Below are 22475 nucleotides of genomic sequence, written 5' to 3'. Positions count from 1 at the left end.
GATCTTCTTGTCTTCTGCTTTAAAACTTAGGGGACTCCCACTTCATCTCACGTAAGCCTTTGGCCTTGTGAGGTCCCCTTGCCACACACCGCACGTCACACATATCACCCACTGGAACATGCCACACATATACACTGTCCGAGTTCCGGGTCAGCCTTATTCGTCACCATCCCTAAGAGTGGGTTTTCTCCCCTCCTATCACACTGGTCACCTAACTATCCAACCAAGTACCCCGGTCCATGTTCCTCAGAGGAGTGGCCTAGCTAAAGTCATGTGACTAGATTTTGGACAAGATGATGACCCTAACCCAGAACTCTGGGTGCAAAGGCCAGTAGAGAAACATAATGAACCAAATCAGGTACAAGCCATTTCCCTGAGGAGCAGTTAGAACCAAGGGAATGAAGTCAAAAAGCAACCAGGAGCAGACAGAAGCCACAGTAAAAGGTCCCAAACTGGCCAACAGAATGTCCTAGAAACAAAAGCTCAGTGTTGCGCTTTGACATTGAAAGCAACATGATGAGAGGTTATATGATCTAGAAAGTATTTCCTACAAACACTACAAGCTACACAGAGAGGAAGAGTGTCAAGTCCTGGCAACACTAGGTCCTGAGCCATCGGTGTCACAGACAGAGAAACTGACACACAAACAGGAGTGATGACCTGTCCCCAAATCACTGGCAAGTAAGGGACAAGGTAGGGACTCACAGTGCAGGCCCATGACCCCCTCTCCACTGTTCCCAAACCCCACTGCTCAAAAAGCCCAAAGAATTTCTTTAACTTTGCATGACACCCATTTGGTTGGCAAAGCTTGTCCAAGGCTGTTTGATCTTTGCTGGGCCAGGCCTGTGTGAACGTTAGGCTGTTTTGCTACAGAAATACTACTCTTCAATGAGAGAGCGCTAGCGCAGATGCCTCAGGGGGGTCGTGGCATATATGCAGCATGCTGCAGAAAGCAAGAGAGGTTCTGACTTTGGAATTGGCTCTGGTATCCCAGGCTTCTGGACAGGTCTCACAGGTAAGGAGCTACTGTGTGCTGGCACGAGCGACGTGCTTTCCTAATCCATGCCAGCAAGCAGGTGGTAGAGCCCAAATAAAGTATTCTGGTGAGAGTACAGCAGGAAGAGGGAAGGGTCAGGGGACCATGCTTCATGTCAGGTCTGCTAATAACCTCAGGGACTTTGGGCAAGTCACTTCCCTGGACTGACCTCAATTTCCTCATTAGGAAACATGGGATGACAGTGATACTTTGGCCACCACTTGTTGTGCCAAAACATAAAGGTTATGTGTATAAAGCCTCGGCATGATGACTTTGACTTCTGTCCATGTAGTAAGAGAAAAAGTGCAGTTCAAGAAAGAACCCTAAGGGCGCCTGGGTGGCTCAGTCTGCTAAGCATCTGCCTTCAGCTCAGGTCAGGATCTCAGGGTCCTGGGATAGAGCCCGACACCAGGCTCTGGGTTCAACGGGAAGCCTCCTTCTCCCTCTCCCTCTGACATTCTCTCTGCTTGTGCTCTTCCAATTGTTCTGTCAAATAAATAATCTTAAAAAAAAAAAAAAAGAACGCCAATCCCACCTCTAATGGTGCATGTAACACACAAATACAGACATCACATCAGCTCCACCCCACACCTCTCACACACATATCACACGCAGCACATGTAACACAAAATGCGCTGCACATGGGCGCATTCTACACCTCCTTCATCTCACAATCTCACACCACACCTGCCCCCCACACACACACATACTGCAACTCCCAGAACACATCACATGCACACACATCATGTATCACACACATTGACAGGCCACAAACTCGCATGACACATACCATACGCATACCTCATATGTCACACGTACTTGTCCATATACGCCTCTCTCCCGCTTACACACGCACAAACACATATGCACAAGACCAAGCCATTTATCAAAATTCCTCTTGGCCTCTCCCAAACCTGCAGTGTGCTTTCCAAGGTTGCTGAGGCCCACAGACTCCCAAGAAGGAGTAAAATTTTGATGCAAAGTGGTCAAACCAGGGAACTGTATGTCCCCCAACTGCAACGCCCCCTGCCCCCCCCAAAGCCCGCCATGGCTAAGGTTCCCTCCTCCCATCGTCCCAGCAACTCCACAGTTCATTTGTCTTAAAATGAATCTCAGAGCTGGATGATTGCACCAAACTTGGATGAGATTTCCTTCTCTCACTCAGTAAAACATCACAAAGAGAATTCAGGAAACAGGAGCAAGCAGATGTCCTACTTGAAAAGGGTCTACCCACAGCCCATCTAACAGGAGCTGCCGCTTGCCCTGAGAACATCTCGAGCTCTGCCTCATTCCAGGCTTGTGGAAGAGAAGTACGGAGAAGGATAAATGTTCCATAAGCTCTGTGTCTTTCTCTTTTTAACCTCAAAACGTGGTGGTGATGGTGGTTTTCCTCATGTTTCCTAGATGCTCTGATGCTGACATCTTTGTGTGTGTTTCTTCTTTCCTGACTACAAGGGTAACAGATGTTTGGTGCAATCAGTCAAGTACAACAAAGGATAAGATTCAAAACCCACCGCCTGATAGGTACGCAGGAAATCACAGCACTGGTCTACCTTTTTGTGTGTTCATAGTTTTCCATAAGAAAGTTAAAGATGCAAAAAGAAGTCATACAGCCTGCAAGGCCTGGTCAGATGTGTGCTGCCTCTGGCTGTTTTCATGCTATGACAGCATAGTTGCACAGCTAAGCAAGAGACTGTGTGGTCCACAAAGCCAAAAGTATTTACTGTCTGGCCCTGTGTGAGGCCGAATAACGTCACCCCACCCCCAAAGATGTCCCAGTCCTAATCCTTGGAACCTGTAAATAAATGATGATACATGGCAAGAGAGAATTAAGGTTGCAGACAGAAGTAAAGGGTGCTAATCAGCTGACCTTAAGATAGATTATTCTGGATGATCCCAGTTGGTGGGCCCAATGTAATCACAAGGGTCCTTAAGTGAGGAGGAAGGAACCAGAAGCAGAATCAGATATCAGGACAAAGACCTGAACAACCATTGCTGGCTTGGAAGGTGGAGGGAAGGGCCGCAGACTCAGAATGTGGACAGCCTCTAGAAATGGCAAAAAGCAAGGAAACAGATTATCCTCTAGAGCCTCCAGAAGAAACCAGCTCTGCCAGCACCTTGATTTTAGCCCAGTGAGACCCACTTTGGACTTCTGACCTCCAGAACCGTAAGGTCATCAATCTGTGTTATTCTAAGCCATGAAGTGTGGCCATTTGTCACAGCAGCCACCGGGCAACTCATGCAGGTCCCTGACAAAGAAAAGCTTTTACTCTCTCTTTTTTAGAGGCAGTGTTGCCCAATTAGAGGTTTCTGCCATGAAATGCACTTGAAATGTACTTGGGACTCAAGGGTTGGGGTCACAACAGCCCCACATGGGACTAGTGGCTACTGAACAGATAGCATCGTTACTCAAAGTGTGGTCCGGGGATCAGAAACATGGGCATCACCTGGGAGCTGATTGAAATGCAATACCGCAGCCTGTCCCCATCCCCCATCCCCCCACCCCCACCTGTTATGTCAAATTCACACTTTGCCAAGACCCCTCAGGGATTCATGAGGACACCAAAGCCTGAGACACTATGATCGAAGCCATCACTCCATTTCCACGCAAATACTACACTAGGGAACATCAGGAGGCAAATCCCTCTGTATCAGTCATCAGGGTCAGCGTTCCTGGGCCACAGGGAGTTCTTCGAAGTTCTTAATGCCTTGAAACATATTATTAGCAAAGGACATGAACTCACAGCTGCTGAATTTCTACTACAGGCAGACCTTTGACCATATGTCATGGACTGAACTGTGTCCCCTAAAATTCATCTGTTAAAGCTTTAATTCCCAAAGTGACCATATATGGATTTAAGGCCTTTAAGGAGGTAACTCGGGTTAACTGAGGTCATAGGGTGGGCCCTTGATCCAATACTATACAAAGGAAAGTTCATGCGAGCACACAGCAAGAAGGCAGCAGTCTGCAAGCCAAAGAGGAAGGCCTCACTAGGAACCAGTCCTGCTGAAACCTTGATTGGACTCCCAGCCCCCAGAAACATAAGAAAATAAATGTCTGTTGTTCAAATCTCCCAGTCTGTGGCATTTGGTTATAATGATCCAAGCAGACTAAGGCACTATCTCATTTAAGCTTCACAAAAACCATCAAGGAGGTCTTTTAACAAAAGAAATGTCAGCAACGAAAATACTACCATTTATTGAGTGCCCACCAAGTGTGAGGCAGGTTATAGGTACACATTAAAGCTCTCTCTCTCTCACTGTCCTCATATCATAGATGACGACATGGGGGTACAAAGATTCTACTTCACTGCCCCACATGACACTCCGTAAGGGACAGAGCCTGGGTCCGGCCCAGACCTCTACCTTGCTTTCTACCATAACCATCCTTTCCATGTTTTCCTCTGATTCACAGAATAAACTCTAATTAAATGCACTAAAGCTCTATTCCCCTTAAAAGAATTTCTACAACTCCCCCTAGCATACTCCATGCCTTGTGGCCCACATTTATCACTAACAGCTGTAACAATAATGTGAACTAAACACAGATGAACAGGATCCACCTATGTCTTTACGAGAAAACAAAATAAATAAAATGAAATACAATACAATACAATACAATACAATACAATACAATACAATACAATACAATACAATACAATACAATACTGGGGCACCTGGGTGGCTCAGTGGTTGAGTGTCTGCATTTAGCTCAGGGTGTGATCCCAGGATCCTGGGATCGAGTCCCACATCGGGCTTCCTGCGGGAAGCCTGCTTCTCCCTCTGCCTACATCTCTGCCTCTCTGTCTCTCTCATGAATAAATAAATAAAATCTTTAAAAAAAAAAAAAAAGAAAGAAAAATGTGGACTTTGAATTTCTAACTTGCTCTAGACCCCTCTGTTCAATTTCTCATGCAGGAATGCTCACTATTACCAAACTCTCATTTCCAGCAACTCTCAAGTGCCAGAGGGGCTCAAAGCGGATCAAGTACTTTTCTCTGTGCAATAATGGAAATCAAGGAAATGATGAAAACAAACCCCCAAGTAGAATTTATATCTTCCTTTAAAAAAGACCAGGTCTTTTGCTTTATACACAAACAGCGTACGTCTTTCATCAACATGGGAAAACATCGGGAGGCTTGTCAAATATTTCATAAACACAAATGTGGTTAAGGAGGAGATAATGAAACAGTTGAAATGAAAAGAAAATGCCTCACTAATGACAGCCTCGATGGCTTTTCAAATCTAACCACTTCAGAGGAGAGCCGATCTCATTATCACATTGTGTGGCTGGCGCGGAGGAGCTCTCACTCCGGAGAATCACAGGGAGCCCAGAAGAGATCTCTCCCCTAACTATCAAGAGAAATACAATTATGTTTTGGTCTATTAAGCATACGCTTGAAAATGGCTGGCTCAATTTTCAGCAAATTTGAATGTGTTTATTAAAATCTAGACCACAAAGTATGTCGATAACTCCACTTGAGTGGCTCTGGGGGGAAAGGGCACCTCGAGATTCTCTATTGTCCCCTAGCTCAGAGGTCAGCAAATGTATCACATAAATGGGCCAGGAAGACAATATTTTCAGCTCCATCGGCCAGATGGTCTCTGTCACAACTCTGCCATTATATCAAGAAGGAACTAAAGCAGTCTTAGACAACACATATTCGAAGAAGTGTGGCTGGGTGCCAATAAAACTTTATTTACAAAAACAGGTGGCTGGCCAGGCTCTGCCTGGGAACCATAGTTTCTGACTTCTGCTCTAGAACAACTGAAACTGAAGTGCAATGAGAAACCCCCCAAAGAAAGGACGTGTTCCACCTCTCGAGATGCCAAAGTAGAGGAAACGAAAGGGGGTTTCCAACATGAATCCCAAAGGAAAGGTGTGGCCAACTGCAGCCTTGTTTTCATTCTCAACATGCAGCTTCTCACTTGGCCGTGACTCCATGTAACATGCTCCTGGGCAAGTAGCAGTGGGTATTTATTACATAGATGGTGGTTAAGGTCCCTAATCAAGACCAAGGTGGAAAGCCAACTGGTGTGATATCAACTGCAGTCGCTTGCACAAAGAAAGTTATCTGGATGAAGCCTGAAAAATCTCGTCCTTATTAACAGGTTAAAACCAACTGAAGTAGCCTAATACCACTCCCAGTCAAAGCTGATGGGGATTTAGAACCCAGTTCTTATATATATGAAGGTACATATGTATGAACAAATGAACAAGGAAGATGCAAACCGTCCAAGATGCATTTTTCTTTGGAGTTCTTAACCCAAAGCTGTCAAGACAGATCTCTTTTTAAAAGTGACCCCAAGGGGTGCCTGGATGGCTCAATTAAGCACCAGACTTCAGCTCAGGTGGCAATCTTGGGGCCCTGTGATCAAGCCCCACGTCGGGCTCCAACCTCAGTGGGGAGTCTGTTTCTCCCTCTCCTTCTGCTATGCACACACTCTAATAAATAAATAAAATCTTAAAAAAAAAAAAAGGTGACCCCCAGAATTCATTCAGGATGATACTGAGATGGTCATCACAGTGTTATTTATAATAGATAAAAACTTGAGACAACTCAAGTAAGTCTCCATTGGCTGGGACAAGTTAAAGCAATTATGTCACGTCATTATAAAGACTTATTTGCAGTTATTAAGAACGGTAATTGTAGGAAAAAATATAGAAATGTATTCTCAGGTGACAAAAGCAGGCTAAAGATACAGAGATACAATTTATGTAACAAAAATGTGTGCACCATACCCAAGGCACATGCAGAGAGAAAGAGCCAGAAGGATGTGTACCTCGAGTGATGAGGGAAGGTGGGGAAGGTGATTATCGGTGGTTTTATTCCTTAGAGGAAGGCTGTATTTTACAACTGTGTCTACAACGAACATGCATTGATAGTAAGTAAGAAACCTGAACATAACACAAAACAGAAGCCACTGAAGCTCCAGTGGTGGTACACAATGATGTGGCCTCCCTAGGTTCTGCAGAAGCACCAGTGAAGGGAGCCAACAAAGATCACAATAATAATCACAATGGCATTTATAACAGTGGGCGAAGTACAAGTTCAAAGCACATACAAGAGGACAGGCAAGAGGGCCAAGGTCAAAGAGAGATTTACTGACACCGTGAGGTAATAAAACCCAGCACCATGAAGCCTGTCTGGCAGCCCAGAAAATATGAAGGAAATGACGCTGAAATGAACACAGTAGACCCTACACCACCTTATCTCCTATCAAGCCACGTCGTATCCAGGCATACCTCACTTTACTGCACTTCACAGACTGTGTTTTCTACAACCTGAAGGTTTGCCGTCACCGGTCTCTTGGCCCCATATTTCCAGCAGCATCTGGTCGCTTTGTGTCTGTGTCACATTTTGCTAATTCTCACAACATTCCAAACTTTTTCATCATTACCGTATTTGCTTTGGTGATCCATGATCACTGGTTACAACGCACGGAAATCTCAGATGGCAATTAGCATTTTTTGGCAATAAAATATTTTTTAATTGAGGTAAGCACGCTGGTTTTTTGGACGTGATGCTACAGCACACTTAAGAGGCCACAGTGTAGTGTAAATATAAACGTGTCGACATTTTATATGCACCGGGAAGCCAAAAAACTCATTTAACTTGCTTTACTGCAATTATTCGCTATATTGGGGCAGTCTGGAACTGAACCTGCAATATCTCCAAGGTATGCCTGAATATCAATACATGTAATGAAAATGCTAGAAAGGAAACAGGAAGACAGGAGAAGGTTTTCCATGCTGGAAAGCTGTTTCTAATGCTTTTAAACGATGTCACATCCCTTTGACGGTGTGTGTGCAGACTGCATGCACGAATGCGGGTGAGAGTACAGAAGATGCTGGCAGTGAGGACACTCAGGTTTTGAGTTCCTTTCTGGGTGCCAGGTGCTCAATCAGTCGGCCCACATTTGAGGTGCTGACCCTTACAACGACCCCTGGCTGATGGGACTTCCAGACCCATTTCGGAAACTGAAAACTGAGGCAGGGGTTGGGGAAGCAAGCAGCCAAGGTCCCACTGGCAAGGAGCAGAGATGGGACTTGAACCCAGGTCTAACTGGCCCAGAACGTGAGCACTTAAATGTTGGGCAACAGTACGCACCCAAAACCCAAACTTTGATAACCTTCAATGTGAACCAGGGTTCTTGAAAAGCTTCCTAAAGATGAACATCCAGGAGATGCAACTTTTAAAATGGACAGCAGCCTCCAAAGCTACACTGCTTGCAGTAGCTTAACAACGAGGTAACAGTTCTCTGGGAAAAAATACGACTATTGAAACAAAATCTCAATGACAGCATTCTCTTCTCAAAGCATGATTCATCCCCATACTACAAATGCCTCGCCTCATTGAAACCTCAGCAGCAGTCTGAATAAGGCAGCGAGGTTTCCTCGGTTTCCTCGCACCATTGACACAGCTGGAGGGATGACCAGCCCAGATCTTGGCACGCCTGTTCTTGCTGACAAGGACACAGGCCCAGATGAAGCTCGATTCAACAGCTACATTCCCTGATACTGACAAACTGTAGGCCGGGGTTTGACAAGGGAATTAAATTATAGGAGCACGGGAGCAGAATAATGTCAGCTAAGCAGCAGTAAAAGTGGATTTGACCCTGGTCTAGCAAAACCCTACTGTTCTCATTGGCTCTTTCAATACTTCTAAAAGTAGCCAGGTCAAAAGCACATTTGCCCAATTCTGGCCTGACATTTTTTAAGGAAAATCCAAAAGGGGGAAATCTAACAGTGCCTCTTTTCTCACTTTTTTGACAGCCTCCAAAATGATTCCTCAGCGTTTCCCAGAGGGTAATTCAAAACAACTCCAGTTGGAAGTCAACTAACTTCTTGGTTAAAAAAAAAAAAAAAAATGTATAAACAAAAGCTCCTTTTTAGAAATAAGTTTTATTTTCAATGCTGAGTTCTGAAAGTCTGTAGATTTACTTTTTCCTCCCACCAGGTTTACCTACAAATCAGGATTTCAAAAACCACAACAAACAAATGAAACACTGTAGGGTCTGGATGTCGACCACCGGCATTTCATTTTGGCGCTAAAGGACCTGCCTTTCAAAGAAGCTTCTGTCCAAAATGCTGTATTTCCTCGAATGAGGTTCACTGCTCTTCAATCTTGAAATCACTCACTTGAAAAGAAGACCCCAAGTTTCAAGCTTTCAGAACTGGGTCCCAGTATTACCACGTATGTCACTCTCATTCCAGAAACTATACAATTAGTGGCCCCAAGAGTTACTTTAACAGAAGGGCTTTAAGGCAGGGCAAAGTTTCTCCTAAAACCCACATCTGTGCCTGCCAAGTGTTCTGTACCTCTCTTCCATGGGAATCAGTAATACTTTACCCTTAAAGTCCTGGGGATGACCTCAGTGACACTCAGTGGCCAAGCAGAGCCCATTGAGACAGGAAAGGAATCTGGACATAGGCCCAGAAACAATGAACCCGCTTGTTATTCCTAAACATAGTCCAATAAAGAGGCTGCATCAATCTTAAAAGCCAACCTTTCTGTTTCAGATCCCTGGATAAAAATTATTTTGAAAAATCTGTATAACTGGAACCAAAAAGGATGGTTATTAAAAATAAAGCAAGAAACATCCAGAAATGAGTTTCTCGTAGAAGGCTGGTAGAAGAGGAATTTCAATCTAAAAAAACAATCAAGACACGTTCTTTTGTCTGTGAGGAATGCAATGTTATCACATCCCCTTCCATAAGCCCTCCTAAAACTCCTTAAGTAGACAGCATTTCAACGCAGAGACCAAAGTGAAAATATCTTTGAAAAGAAAACAATGACGTGGCTGGGAAGCCGTGTGCAGCTTGGCAAACATTTTTTCCACCCACCAAGAACTTGGGCTTTCTGGGAAGGTCACTGGTTTTCCGGTCAAAACCATTCTTGAAGTCGTCAGGAACAGAGGAAGGGAGACTCGGCATCTGGGAAGGTGGTTCCTGGTTCCTGGTTCCCAGGAAGGTGTGTATCTGGCGCTCAGGAGCCAAACAGCCTGGAAGTCAGAGGGCAGAAATGGCCATGAGGATGGAAAGGATGGAAAGCTCTAGCTAGGAAAACACTTTCAGAAAATATTTTATGTCACTATTTTTAAGATTATTTTATATTGTTTATTGATTTTATAAGTAAATTTTCTGTTACACAACATGAATATACTTAACACTACCAAAAAGTATATTTTATTTTATTTTATTTAACTAAGCTCCACACCCAGCATGGCGACCAACACAGGGCTTGAACTCACAACCCTGAGATCAAGACCTGAGCTGATATTAAGTGTCAGTGCTGAACTGACTGAGCCACCCAGGCATCCCAACATGGTACGTTTTAAAAAGAAAAAAGCTATTTAAGAAAGTATCTCCTTCATCAAAATCTTTTTTTTTAAAGATTTTATTTATTTATTCATGATAGACACAGAGAGAGAGAGAGAGAGAGAGAGAGACAGGCAGAGGGAGAAGCAGGCTCCTTGCAGGGAGCCCGATATGGGACTCGATCCCTAGTCTCCAGGATTGCGCCCTGGACCAAAGGCAGGCACTAAACCACTGCGCCACCCAGGGATCCCCTCCTTCATCAAAATCTATAACATTTTATTTTAGCCCATTCTTTATTACTGTAAGTCAGTGATGACTTTCATAAATTGAAAAAAAAAAAGGGTATTTTTGAGTAAACAGGTGATTACAGTTAACTCTATTCAGTGAAGAAAATCTGAATAGGAAAGGCCTGGAGAGGGGTGTGTGTGTGAAGATAACAGAGTTCCTACATATGTATATCTTTGAAACATTTCTTTAAATCTAAACTCTTTCCAAGATAAAAAGGCCTTTTGAAAAAAGAACAACAGATGGTACAGGATCACCACATCAAAAGAATGAAGTTGGATCCCTACCTCACACCAGATGTAAAAATTACCTCAAAGTATATTATAGACCTAACGAGTAAAATTAAAAGTATAAAACTTTTTTTTTAAGATTTTATTTTTTTATTCTAGAGACACAGAGAGAGAGAGAGGCAGAGACATAGGCAGAGGGAGAAGCAGGCTCCATGTAGGGAGCCCGATGTGGGACTCGATCCCCTGACCCCAGGATCACAACCTGAGTTGAAGGCTCAACCACTGAGCCACCCAGGGATCCCAAAATAATGAAACTCTTAAAACAAAACTTAGTCCTATATCTTCATGACCTTGGTTTGGGCAACGATTTTTAGCTACAACACAAAAAGCACAAACGATAAAATGACAGAAATAGATTAGAATTTATCAAAATTAAGTATTTTTGCACTTCAAAGGACACCATTGAGAAAGTAAAAAAGACAACCCAGAGAATGGGAGAAAATACTTGCAAATCATATATCTGGTAAGGAACTGGATTCTAGACTATAAAAAAAAAACCTTATAACTCAGTTATAACCCAATTTAAAAATGGACAAAGGACTTATATGACATTTTTCCAAAGAAGATATAGAAATGACCAATATAAACACATGAAGAGAGGCTCGATGTCATTAACCATTGGGGAAATGCTAATCAACCTTCACATCCACTAGGATGGCTCTAATCAAAAATAATGACAATAGGGGATCCCTGGATGGCTCAGCGGTTTAGTGCCTGCCTTCAGCCCAGGGCATGATCCTGGGGTCCCTGGACTGAGTCCCACATCAGGTTCCCTGCATGGAGCCTGCTTCTCCCTCTGCCTGTGTCTCTGCCTCTCTGTCTCTCATGAATAAATAAATAAAATCCTTTAAAAAAAAATAATGACAATAACAAGCGTTGGCAAGGACGTGGGGGAAATTGGAACCATCATAAACTACTGGTGGGAAGGCAAATTGCTGCAGCTACTTTTAAAAACTACTCTGGCAGAACCTCAAAAGGACAAATACAGAGTTACCATATGACCCAGCAATTTCACTCCTGGGTATAGAGCAAAGAAAACTGAAACCTTAAGTTTGCACTAAAACTTGTACACAAGTATTTGTATCAGCAAGGCTCATAAACAGCCAAAAAAATGGAAACATCCCAGATATCCATCAACTGATGAGAGGATAAACAAGCTGTGGCACAGACATACAATGGACTATTCTTCAGCCACAGAAAGGAATGCAGTGCTGACACACGCTACAACACGCTGGAACCTTTAAGACATCACACTGCATGAGAGAAGCCTGACACAAAAGGGACCATATATCGTTACGATTCCATTTACATGAAATACCCAGAACTAGCAAATCCAAAAGGACAGAAAGTAGATTAAGTGATTACCAGGAACTTGAGGGAAGAACAGGCAGTTACTGCTTAATGGGTCTGAGGTTTCTTCCCTTTGGGGTGATGAAAATGTCTAGGACTGGATTATGCCGGGGGTTTCAAAACCCCATGAATATACTACAAAACTCTGAACTGTAAAGACTGACTTCCACTTTTTACTTATTAATCATTCTCCGTGGTTTGACACCCTCATTTTCTCCCTGTCTTCCCACCCAGCATTTTATCATGAAGATTTTAACATATGGAAGAGTTAAAAGAATAGTTCAGTGAACACTCGCATATATACCACCTCAATTCTACAATCAACACTGCTTTACTGGGGCACCTGGGTGGGTTAGTTAGTTGAGCCTCTGACTTGATTTCGGCTCAGGCCATGACCTCGGAGTCATGAGATGGAGCCGCACGTCAAGCTCCAGGCTCAGCAGGGAGTTGGCTTGGGGTTCTCTCTCTTGAATTAAAAAACAGCAACAAAAAACTTTGCTTGGGGTGTCTGGGTGGCTCAGTCAGTTAAATATCTGCCTTTGGCTTGGGTCATGATTTCAGGGTGCTGGGATCGAGTCCCATGTCAAGCTCCCTGCTCAGCAGGGAGTCTGCTTTTCCCTCTACTCCTCCTCCGGCCCATGCTCTCATTCTCTCAAATAAATAAATAAAAAATAATTTTGCTTTACAGCATACCTATTCATTTGTCTACCTTATTTTTGATGCATTTCATAGTTAAGTTGCAGATATTAATACTCTTGGTTCCTAAACACTCAGGCACGTTTCTCTCCAAATTTCATGTTTTTCAGGACTTGTAAAAATTTCCAAAGTAGCTCAGCTCAAACAATATAAAAGTGGGGGGAGGGAACTGCAAACCATCCTCTCAGGCCCAGTTAATCTCTTCTCCAATCTGAGCACAGTCATCTCTGTGGACAGCCTGGAGTAGATGCTTCCAACTCCCTGGCTGGAAGGGTTTTCTCCACAGACTTCAGGCATGTACTCAATGTTTGCTATATGCAAATCACAACTGAGGCCAGAGTGTGCATATAAGTGACAGGCAGCCTTCTTTGCCTGCAAAACATTGCCCCCCATGTAGACAGAACTTTCAAGACATCATCAGTTATAGTGCTGTGACAGCTGCTTGGATGGGCATCCTTTTGAGTTACCTGACTCTTCCCGCGTTCTTGGACATTTAGGTGATTTCCAGGTTTTTTGTTTTTTTTTAAAGATTTCATTTATTTATTCATGAGAGACACAGAAAGAGAGAGAGACAGAGAGAGACAGAGACATAGGCAGAAGGAGAAGCAGGCTCCATGCAGCGAGCCTGATGCAGGACTGGATCCCAGGACTCCAGGATCACGCCCTGGGCTGAAGGCAGGCGCTCAACTCCTGAGCCACCCAAGTGTCCCCGGTGATTTCCAGTTTTCTAATATCCTGGGAAAGCTACTCACTACCTCCCTGACAGACCTTTTTCTGAAGAGGATCTTCCCTCACTTGTGGCCCCTACTGAAAGAGGTGGCCTAGGTCAGGGGTCGGCAAAAAGCCACAGGATGAGGAGTTTGGGCTTTGTAGGCCTAGCAGTTTCTGTCACATGGCTTCAAACCCCTCTGCTGTAGTGCACAAACAGTCACAGAAATAGGTGTGGCTGTATGACAATAAAACTTCATTCATGAAAACAGGAAACAGACTAGATATGGCCCATGGGCTGTGGTTTGCTGACTTGACCTAAGTGATTATGCTGGAATCAGGATAACCCCAATCTAACTGGACCTGAGTCACACCTAGCTAGGTCAATCAGGCTCTGCTCCCAGGAAGCAAAATCAGGACACCGGGCTGCAGACAAAGATAGCCTTGGGCTGAGCTAGGAGGTCACAGAGCCTAAGGTGACCATCTTGGTCACAGGCCAGCAAATGAACAGTAAAGGGAGCTAGCTGGGCGAGAGGATGATGAAGCTGATGGACAGAAAAGAATGATGAAAACACAGTGTTTTTCTCTGCCCCCAGGACCTTTGCACATGCTATCATGTCTCTCCGGCTCTGCAAATGGCAAGGCTTTTACATGTTCTTTAGGTTTTGATTGATTAATTGATTGAAAGATTTTATTTATTTACTCATGAGAGACAGAGAGAGAGGCAGAGACACAGGCAGAGGGAGAAAGAGGCTCCATGCAGGGAGCCTGACGTGGGACTCAATCCCAGGTCCCCAGAATCATGGCCTGGGCTGAAGGCAGCGCTAAACCGCTGAGCCACCCAGGCTGCCCAGGTTTCTATTTAAATAGCACTTCTCTGTGAGCCTCTTCCTGACCATCTCGTAAATTGAGAACCTCCCATTCACCTCATTAGTGATTTTTTCCCTATTTATTTTTCTGTCCCTGTCCCATCTATTATACTGTGCATTCGCTGATGGCAGGAACTATGCCTATCTTGGTCTCAGCTATAAGCCCAAGGCACAGCCCACGCTGAATAGTTGTAAATAAATGAAGGGAGGAAAGCACAGGTGGGAACCTGGAAAGACCAAAGCTGGAAGAGCACCACCTGACACTGTCCTACTTCCTGTGAATCCTTTTTTTTTTTTTTTTTTTTTTTTTATGATAGTCACACAGAGAGAGAGAGGCTGAGACACAGGCAGAGGGAGAAGCAGGCTCCATGCACCGGGAGCCCGACGTGGGATTCGATCCCGGGTCTCCAGGATTGCGCCCTGGGCCAAAGGCAGGTGCCAAACCGCTGCGCCACCCAGGGATCCCTTCCTGTGAATCCTAATGATACTCCCTATCATGTGCAAATTCCCTGATTTCTTCACAAGCCCTCTTTGTACCCGGGCAGGCCTCATATGAGCTCCCGAAAAGGGATTCTCTGGGCATACATCACGGTCCTCATTCTGGGCTCTAAAACACTTTCCGTAGCCCAGTGAAACCCCTAAGTCCTGGGACACCTGGGTGGCTAAGTGATTGAGCATCTGCCTTAAGCTCAGGGTGTGATCCCGGGTCCAGGGATGGAGTCCCACATCAAGCTCCCTGCATGGAAGCTGCTTCTTCCTCTGCCTATGTCTCTGTCTCTCTCTCTGTGTCTCTCATGAATAAATAAATGAAATCTTTAAAAAAAAAAAAAATCTCCCAAGTCCAGGAATCATCTCAAACAGCCACTGGGCTGGCACAAGGATCACCCAGCAACCCCAAATTCAGCATCTCAATTACTCGGGAGAGCTGACTTTTCATTCTCTTCCTCTTTAGGACAAGAATGGGACCAGCCCAGCATGATTAGCCCAAGTGATTGCCAGATTCTCCTACTGTTTTTCCCCTGAGTCTGCTTAACACTACTGTGTCTCACAATTCGTTATCAGCAGCATTAAAATTAAGGCTCTGACTGTGGAAGGAAAACCAATCCAATTCGATTTTTTTAAGCCTAATGAGGAAATGGAAAATGAGCATGAAAACAGATAAAAAAAAAAAAAAAGCCTGAATAAATACACTTCTGCTGGCTACTGGCAGGGTAGAAGCAGGACCCAGCAGCACAGTGGCCATTAAGCCACATTTTCCACCTTGGCAGATACCAAGTATAGGCTAAACACAGCAGAGCTGGCAAGAGGTGGACAGGGCCATGGGCTCAAGGGAAGGCATCTCTTGGCAGCCTCTGCTAGGTGCCAGGAACAGCCAGGACTCAGAGAACACCGTGTTCCAATCAAAACTCCAGCCTAGACCACAGTGACACAGTTTAACCTTTGCAGACCCTGCTCCCCTCTCTAGCTCAGAGAGTTCTTATTTTGAAAGCAGAAAGCGTGACTCCAAAATGAAGACAGAGAGGCCAGAGAACGACCAGGTAGTGGGTCACCCTGGAGAACAACACGGAGGGTTGGGACACAAAGGGGACAGGCAGGCTGGACTTACACGATCATGCAGAACATCATGAAGACATTCCACAGGGCGATGAAGATTCGGAAGTATCTGAGGCTCAGTAAGAACTCCCGGATGTTGTCACCTGGAAAGTCAGAATGCGTTTTTACAAGCCCTGCTGACATTTCTGCTGAGACGGCTGCAGTGTGTTTCTGCAGTGTCTGCCTGCCCCGATCCCACTGACCCACATTCTGGGGGCAGCATAGCTTTTCCTGTGGGTCACCTCTGCTCCCCAAACCTTGGCCCTTTGGCAGAAGCTGCCACTAACCAGCCCCTGAGAGCCCCCAGCCTCTGACTGGCTCAGGGAGGGGCATGTCTGCCCATTAAGAGTCAATCCTAGGACTTTTGTCTCAACTACTGGGAAAGAGGAACTTGCTTTCTATCACCCTTTCTGGGCTAGGAAGATGTAAGCCCAGTCTTTTCAGGCAGAGGTTGGCAAACAATGGCCCGTGAGCCAAAGCCTGCCCTTACCACCTACTTCTGTATGGCCCATTAGCTAAGAACGTTTTTAACACTTTTTAACGGTTAAAAAGAAAACCAACACAGTATCTTGTGAGACACAAAAATTACATGAAATTCATATTTCAGTGTCTACTAATAAAGCTTTATCAAAATACATCTATGCCTGCTTATTTTTATATAGGTATATCTCGGAGATACTGTGGGTTCAGTTCCAGAACACTGCAATAAAGCAAGTCAAATGAATTTTCTTGTTTCCCAGTGCATATAAAGGTTATGTTTACACTACACTATAGTCTATTAAGTGTGTGGTAGCATCATGTCCAAAAAATAACGTAGATACGTTAATTACAAAAATACCGCTAACAAATGCTAACCATCATCTGAGCTTCCAGCAAGTCGTAATCACTGATCACAGATTACCGTAACAAATACAATGATAATGAAAAAGTTTGAAAAAATTGCGAGAATTACCAAAATGTGACAAATGGGTACACGAAGTGGGCAAATGCTATTGGAAAAATTGTGCCATCAGACCTGCTCACAGGGTGGCCACAAACCTTCAGTTTGTAAAACTACAGTATCTGCAAAACATGATAAAGAAACACAATAAGGGACCCCTGGGTGGCTCAGCGGTTGAGCATCTGCCTTTGGCTCAGGGCATGATCCTGGGATCCAGGATCAAGTCCCACATTGGGCTCCTTTCAGGAGGCCTGCTTCTCCCTCTGCCTATGTCTCTGTCTCTCTCATGAATAAATAAATAAAATATTTTCTTGAAAAAAGAAACAAACACAATAAAACAAGGTATGCCTCTCTTTTGCATGACTGCTTTCAAGGAACAGAGTTGACATGCTGCACCAAGAATGTGTGACCCACAAAGCCTAAAATGTTTACGATCTGAGACCTTAACAGAAAATTGTGCCCAGGGCAGCCCAAAGTGGCTCAGCAGTTTAGTGCCGCCTTCAGCCAGGGCATGATCCTGGAGACCCAGGATCGAGTCCTGCGTCGGGCTCCCTGGATGGAGCCTGCTACTCTCTCTGCCTCTCTCTCTCATTCTCTGTCATAAATAAATAAAATCAGAAAGAAAAGAAAAGAAAAAAAAGAAAAGAAAGAAAAGAAAGAAAAGAAAAGAAAAGAAAAGAAAAGAAAAGAAAAGAAAAGAAAGAAGGAAGGAAGGAAGGAAGGAAGGAAGGAAGAGAAAGGGGAAGAAAGAAAGGAAAGAGAAAAAGAAAGAAAAGAAAGAAAATTGTGCCAAGCCCTGCTCTAGGGTCATCTTTAGTCAACACAAGCCAGACTGATAGTAAAATCAACCCAGAAGGAAAGAGAGAGCTGGAGAGGGTCATGCAGGAGAGCTGATTTAAGGCCTCAGTCTGGGTGGTGCCTGAGAACAGTTCTACCCTTGGAGGTTTCAATTTTCTTTAACCACTTTGGGCTGGGTTTTTGGTGTTGGCACTGAAAAAGCATACTAATTCAGGCAAGTAAAAGCGGAGTTCTGCTTTGATGATGACTTACACTAGTCCCCCCAATGCCACAGAACAGAACCCATTCCAAAGGGAAGCAGTTTAGTACGTTAAGATTCTAAAGGCGTGGGTTCCAGAACCTTCCTCCAGGGTTTTAAGTCAATCATCCTCCCTCTCTAATCCTCCAGAATGAAATGAATGGGTCCAGGTGGGGTAATCCACAAGGATGCCACCCAAAGCGTCATCTATAGACCAGGGCTGCCCAGTAAGTACAGAATACCAGGCAGGAGCTCAGAAATTTACACAGCCACCTGGCACCGCAGCACCATCCAATACACGATGAGCAAACAGTTTAGAGGAGCCCGGTATTATTCAACCCACTGGGATAGCCACATGCAGCCCAGCCCAAACTGCAAACGTCAAACACAGGTCCATCCCCAGGATGTCTGAGAGGCACTGCTTGCGAGGCCCTTCTCTGGGCCCAGCATCACAAAAACAGGCTCTCCTGCCATCAACAGATGCTAATTGAAGGCCACTTGTTCTGGGCAATAGCCAAGCTCAGGGGACACAGGGAGGAACAAAGGAAAAAGATAGGTATCCTTGCCCTAAGAAGCTCACACGCAGGAAAAATACTAAACAAGAAATCACACACCTGATTATTCACCATACCAGATGCCATGGGAGCATACAATGGTGGGGGAGGGGGCATTCCAACCTAGCCTATGTCGGGGAGGAGGGTCAGAAAACTTCGAGGAAGCGCATAAGCTCCAAGCATAAGCTCCAACCTTAAACACCGGCAGGAGTTTCCTGCCCTCCCACACAGGTGACCTTGCTCAGTCCTTAGCCTATACATACACCAACCTCCTCCTGTGTAAATGGAGGTGACAAACCACTAGGAATCACGGTGCCTAGCACACAGACAGCTCTCAACAAATGTAGTCACTACGATATCAGGGGTGAGCCAGGCACAGGGAGAGGCACGTCCTCCGCAGTGGCAGCAGCAAGCACAGAGGACTGGCTGGAAGGAACATGCAGAGAGCCCCTGATCAGAGAGAAGTCACTGTTGTGACCATCCTGATCACTGACATTCTCACCACCATCAAGTCCTTCTACCCACCCACCCACCCACCCACCCCAGCTCCAATTTAGATCTCTAGACCACCACCCCAGGAGTTGGTACAATACCTTCCACAGAATGGGCAACCAATATATACAGCTGCTGAATGAAACACATGAACCAAAGAATGAATGGATGGATGGTCTAGTGACTGAGAAGACCACCTCTGGGGGCAGAAAAACCCAGGTTGAAGCACGACACAGTCACTGATTTCCTACATGGCCACAAGCAAGTCAAGCCACAACCCTGAACCTCAGTTTCCTATCTAAAAGGGATAGAAGTGGAGTGACACACCCACAGGAAGCACCTGGCAAGGCAGCCACCACCAACTAGGCACCCAATGAAAGGGAGTGGTCAGATCGTCATCAAATTCACTGCGCCTTTGGGTTCCTATCGCGTTCATGAAACACTCCATCATGGCACCCATGGCTGCAATGCCACCCCCCTCAGGGGGACTTCCCTCCACACACCGCAGCTGGAGCAGCAATCCCAACACTATGCTCACCTAACATCACCTCCATCACCACTGGTTCCTTGTTTAGGAACTGCATGTCCCACCTCAGAGTAGTACAACCCACAAGGCAGGAATTTCATCTGTCTTATTCCCTGCCGTGTCCCCAGCATCCAGCGCAGTGGCCAGCATGGGGCAAGTATTCAGTAAATGCTTGGTGAATGAATAAATGCATTGACACAAGAGTCATGCGCGGGTCCCACTAGGTTTCAAAGAGTTACATGAATAAATTCGGCAGAAAGTGTAAAATTCAGGGCCTCCAGGACAGGTGAGATGATACAAAGATGAGGGGGTTGGGGCTGGGAGGAAGTAGAGGCCACAGACCCTGCCTCACTGGAGTCCTGTTTTTCTCAGCGTGATCCAAGGGTGCCAAGAGGTTGCTTGAACCCTGAGCTGTTAGGATGTTCAGATTTTTCTTGATAAATCAGACATCTGAATCCTTACATGACATCTGATTTATCTGGAAGCTAATGTTGGCACCTAATTTAAAAAGAACAGGTCTGCAGCACTCTCAAAGAACGGGTACCTGCTCATTCATTCATTCATGCCGGAGGATAGGCACCTCAAGGACACAGGAATGGGCCAAAGCAAGCAAGATCAAGTGTGAGGGGCAAATACAGCATACGTAAAGGAAAATCATAACTGCAGATGATAGCATGCGTATAAGAAAATTATAACTGCAAGAAGTTAGAGGAGCTACCCAGGGAGCTCTGATAGGAGAAAGAAGAGGGTGATAGAAGTGAACAGAAGGAACAGCACATCATTAGGCCCATCTCGCTCTCTCTCCCTCTCACAAACGCACACACATACACACAGACACAATTGAAAAGAAAACTAAGGTAGGGCTTGGTGAGAAAAAATTGTCCTCTCTCCAATGGACCAATGTCAGAGTACAGAAAGGAGGCCTTACCTGTGCTTGGCTCCCTTGACTCCTCCCCAAAGCCCTGCGTGTCCTTCTTTTTCCTACAAAGAGGAACAGACAGTGTCCACTTTCGGTGGGACATAAAGTCCACTCAGTCCCCTAGCCCTGAAGGCCTCAGACACTCAATTGCAGCTCTAGCCCTGCAGCTGACTTGCTCTGTGACCTCGGGTGGTTCAATGCCTCTTTCTAGGCCATCAACTACCCATCAATCACAGGGCTGCAGCCACCAGGGTCGAGAGGTTGGTCCGTGGGTACAGAATAGGGCTAAGAAATTGGGGGGGAGGGCAGCCCGGGTGGCTCAGCGGTTTAGCGCTGCCTTCAGTCCGGGGCGTGATCCTGGAGACCGGGGATCGAGTCCCATGTTGGGCTCCCTGCGTGGAGCCTGCGTCTCCCTCTGCCTGTGTCTCTCCCTCTCTCTCTGTGTCTCTCATGAGTAAATAAATAAAATCTTAAAAAAAAAAGAAAAAGAAAAAAATTGGGGGGTAGAGAGGGGAAGGGCCAGAGGCTCTCCAGGATGCGGGAAGAGAGATCCCCGAGAAACTGGAGCCTTGCTTTCAAGTCACCATGGAGCAAAAGGTCACAGGAGGACCAGGCTGGGGGCGTGGCCAGAGGGCTGGCTGGGGCTTGGGGCGTGGCCTGCAGCGCGGGGCGGGCTCACGCTCGCGGGGGGCGGGGCTGCGGGTCCCCTGGGTGGAGCCGCGATCCAAAGCGGCCTACTCACAGCTTAAAGTTGAGCACCGCCCCTGCGTTCATCAGCAGCGTCCTGCAAAGGGAGAATGAGGTTACCTGGACCGCCCCTCGTCCCTCTCACCCTTCTTACCCCAGCCTCTGGCCCCCCTAATTACCCGAACAGCAGGATGTCCCCGATCATCGTTACGGCCGAAGCGTCCGTCAGAACCGGAAGCGGAAGTCCCGGAGGGGGCGGAGAGAAGGGCAAGAGCCGACCAATCTCGAAGCCGCGCTGGCGAGGACTGGCCCAATCGAAGGCCAAGGCAGGCAGGGTCCCGCCCTCCGCAGGCCCAGGCCCCTTTAGGAAAGAACGAGCGCCCCTGCTCGCTGGGGAGGCCTCGAGGGTAGTGAAGAAGGGGCGGGGCGGGAGCGTGACGTCACCCGGGAGCGTTGGTCATCCCGGGCGGGATTGGGTTACGCGCTGGAGGCGTGCCGCGCAGGCGTGTGGCCTCGGCGCGCTGGAGAATTAGCGCCGTAACTATTCCTTCTGGGCTGGGGTCTCCCGCCCGGCTTCCGGAGGAACCCGGCCTCCTGACCACTGAGCGGCACTGGGGAATGAATGGGTCCTGATGCAGGGGGCTCTCCGGGCAGGATTCCCGCGGGGGGAGCTTCCTCCGGGGCCCGGGGGGAAGCTGGAGCTACTGGGGGCGGAGGTCCGACCGAGCTGTCCCCTCGGAGAATCGGGATCCCGGTGGGGAATGGAGGTCACGACTTACGGAGCCCCACAGAGGACTAGCGTCATGACAGCTCCGTAAAGGACGGGGTCTTGACCCTCTAGGGCACGGGAAGATGGGGTTCGCAACTGGCCGGGACCCACAGAGGATGCAGGTCGCGATCCAAGGGCTCCGGGGGACATGGGTCCTAAGGAGTCCTGACTGATCCATCCCTCCTGGGTGGGCAGCCAGCCTGTCCAGATCACACCATAGGGACCCCTACACCCTGCCTTGCTGGGCTGACGAGGGTCGTGATGGCCCGAGGGACGGAGTCTGGGACACCGACTGGGCTTTTGGGGACAAGACGGCCCCACCACCCGCCCCGGGGCGACCCGCCTCCTCTCCCACGGGGGCCGGGTTGGGGGCGGTGCCTGGCGGGCGGGGGCGGGTCCAGCG

The 22475-nt window shown here is 46.5% G+C and overlaps 1 protein-coding gene across 2 annotated transcripts; it reads right to left on the bottom strand.

Moving 5' to 3' along the window:
* Positions 1-8923: 8923 nt before the first annotated feature.
* SMIM7 (small integral membrane protein 7) lies at positions 8924-21562 on the bottom strand. 2 transcript variants are annotated; one of them, XM_055344783.1, is made up of 5 exons: positions 21483-21562; positions 21359-21400; positions 20626-20678; positions 16163-16253; positions 8924-10042 (listed from the first exon to the last, which is right to left on the bottom strand). In XM_055344783.1, the coding sequence occupies exons 1-5, from the start codon at positions 21506-21508 to the stop codon at positions 10027-10029; spliced, it is 228 nt and encodes a 75-aa protein (XP_055200758.1). In that variant the 5' UTR covers positions 21509-21562; the 3' UTR covers positions 8924-10026. The 2 variants fall into 2 exon arrangements, with proteins under 2 accessions (XP_055200758.1, XP_055200757.1); XM_055344782.1 differs by lacking the exon at positions 16163-16253.
* Between the last annotated feature and the right edge of the window lie 913 nt (positions 21563-22475).

The sequence above is a fragment of the Nyctereutes procyonoides genome, unplaced genomic scaffold (assembly GCF_905146905.1).
Source record: "Nyctereutes procyonoides isolate TBG_1078 unplaced genomic scaffold, NYPRO_anot_genome, whole genome shotgun sequence".
NCBI classification, from domain to species: Eukaryota; Metazoa; Chordata; class Mammalia; order Carnivora; family Canidae; genus Nyctereutes; species Nyctereutes procyonoides.
The sequence above is the reverse complement of the archived record's forward strand: the minus strand, read 5'-3'. Positions and strand labels throughout refer to the sequence as shown.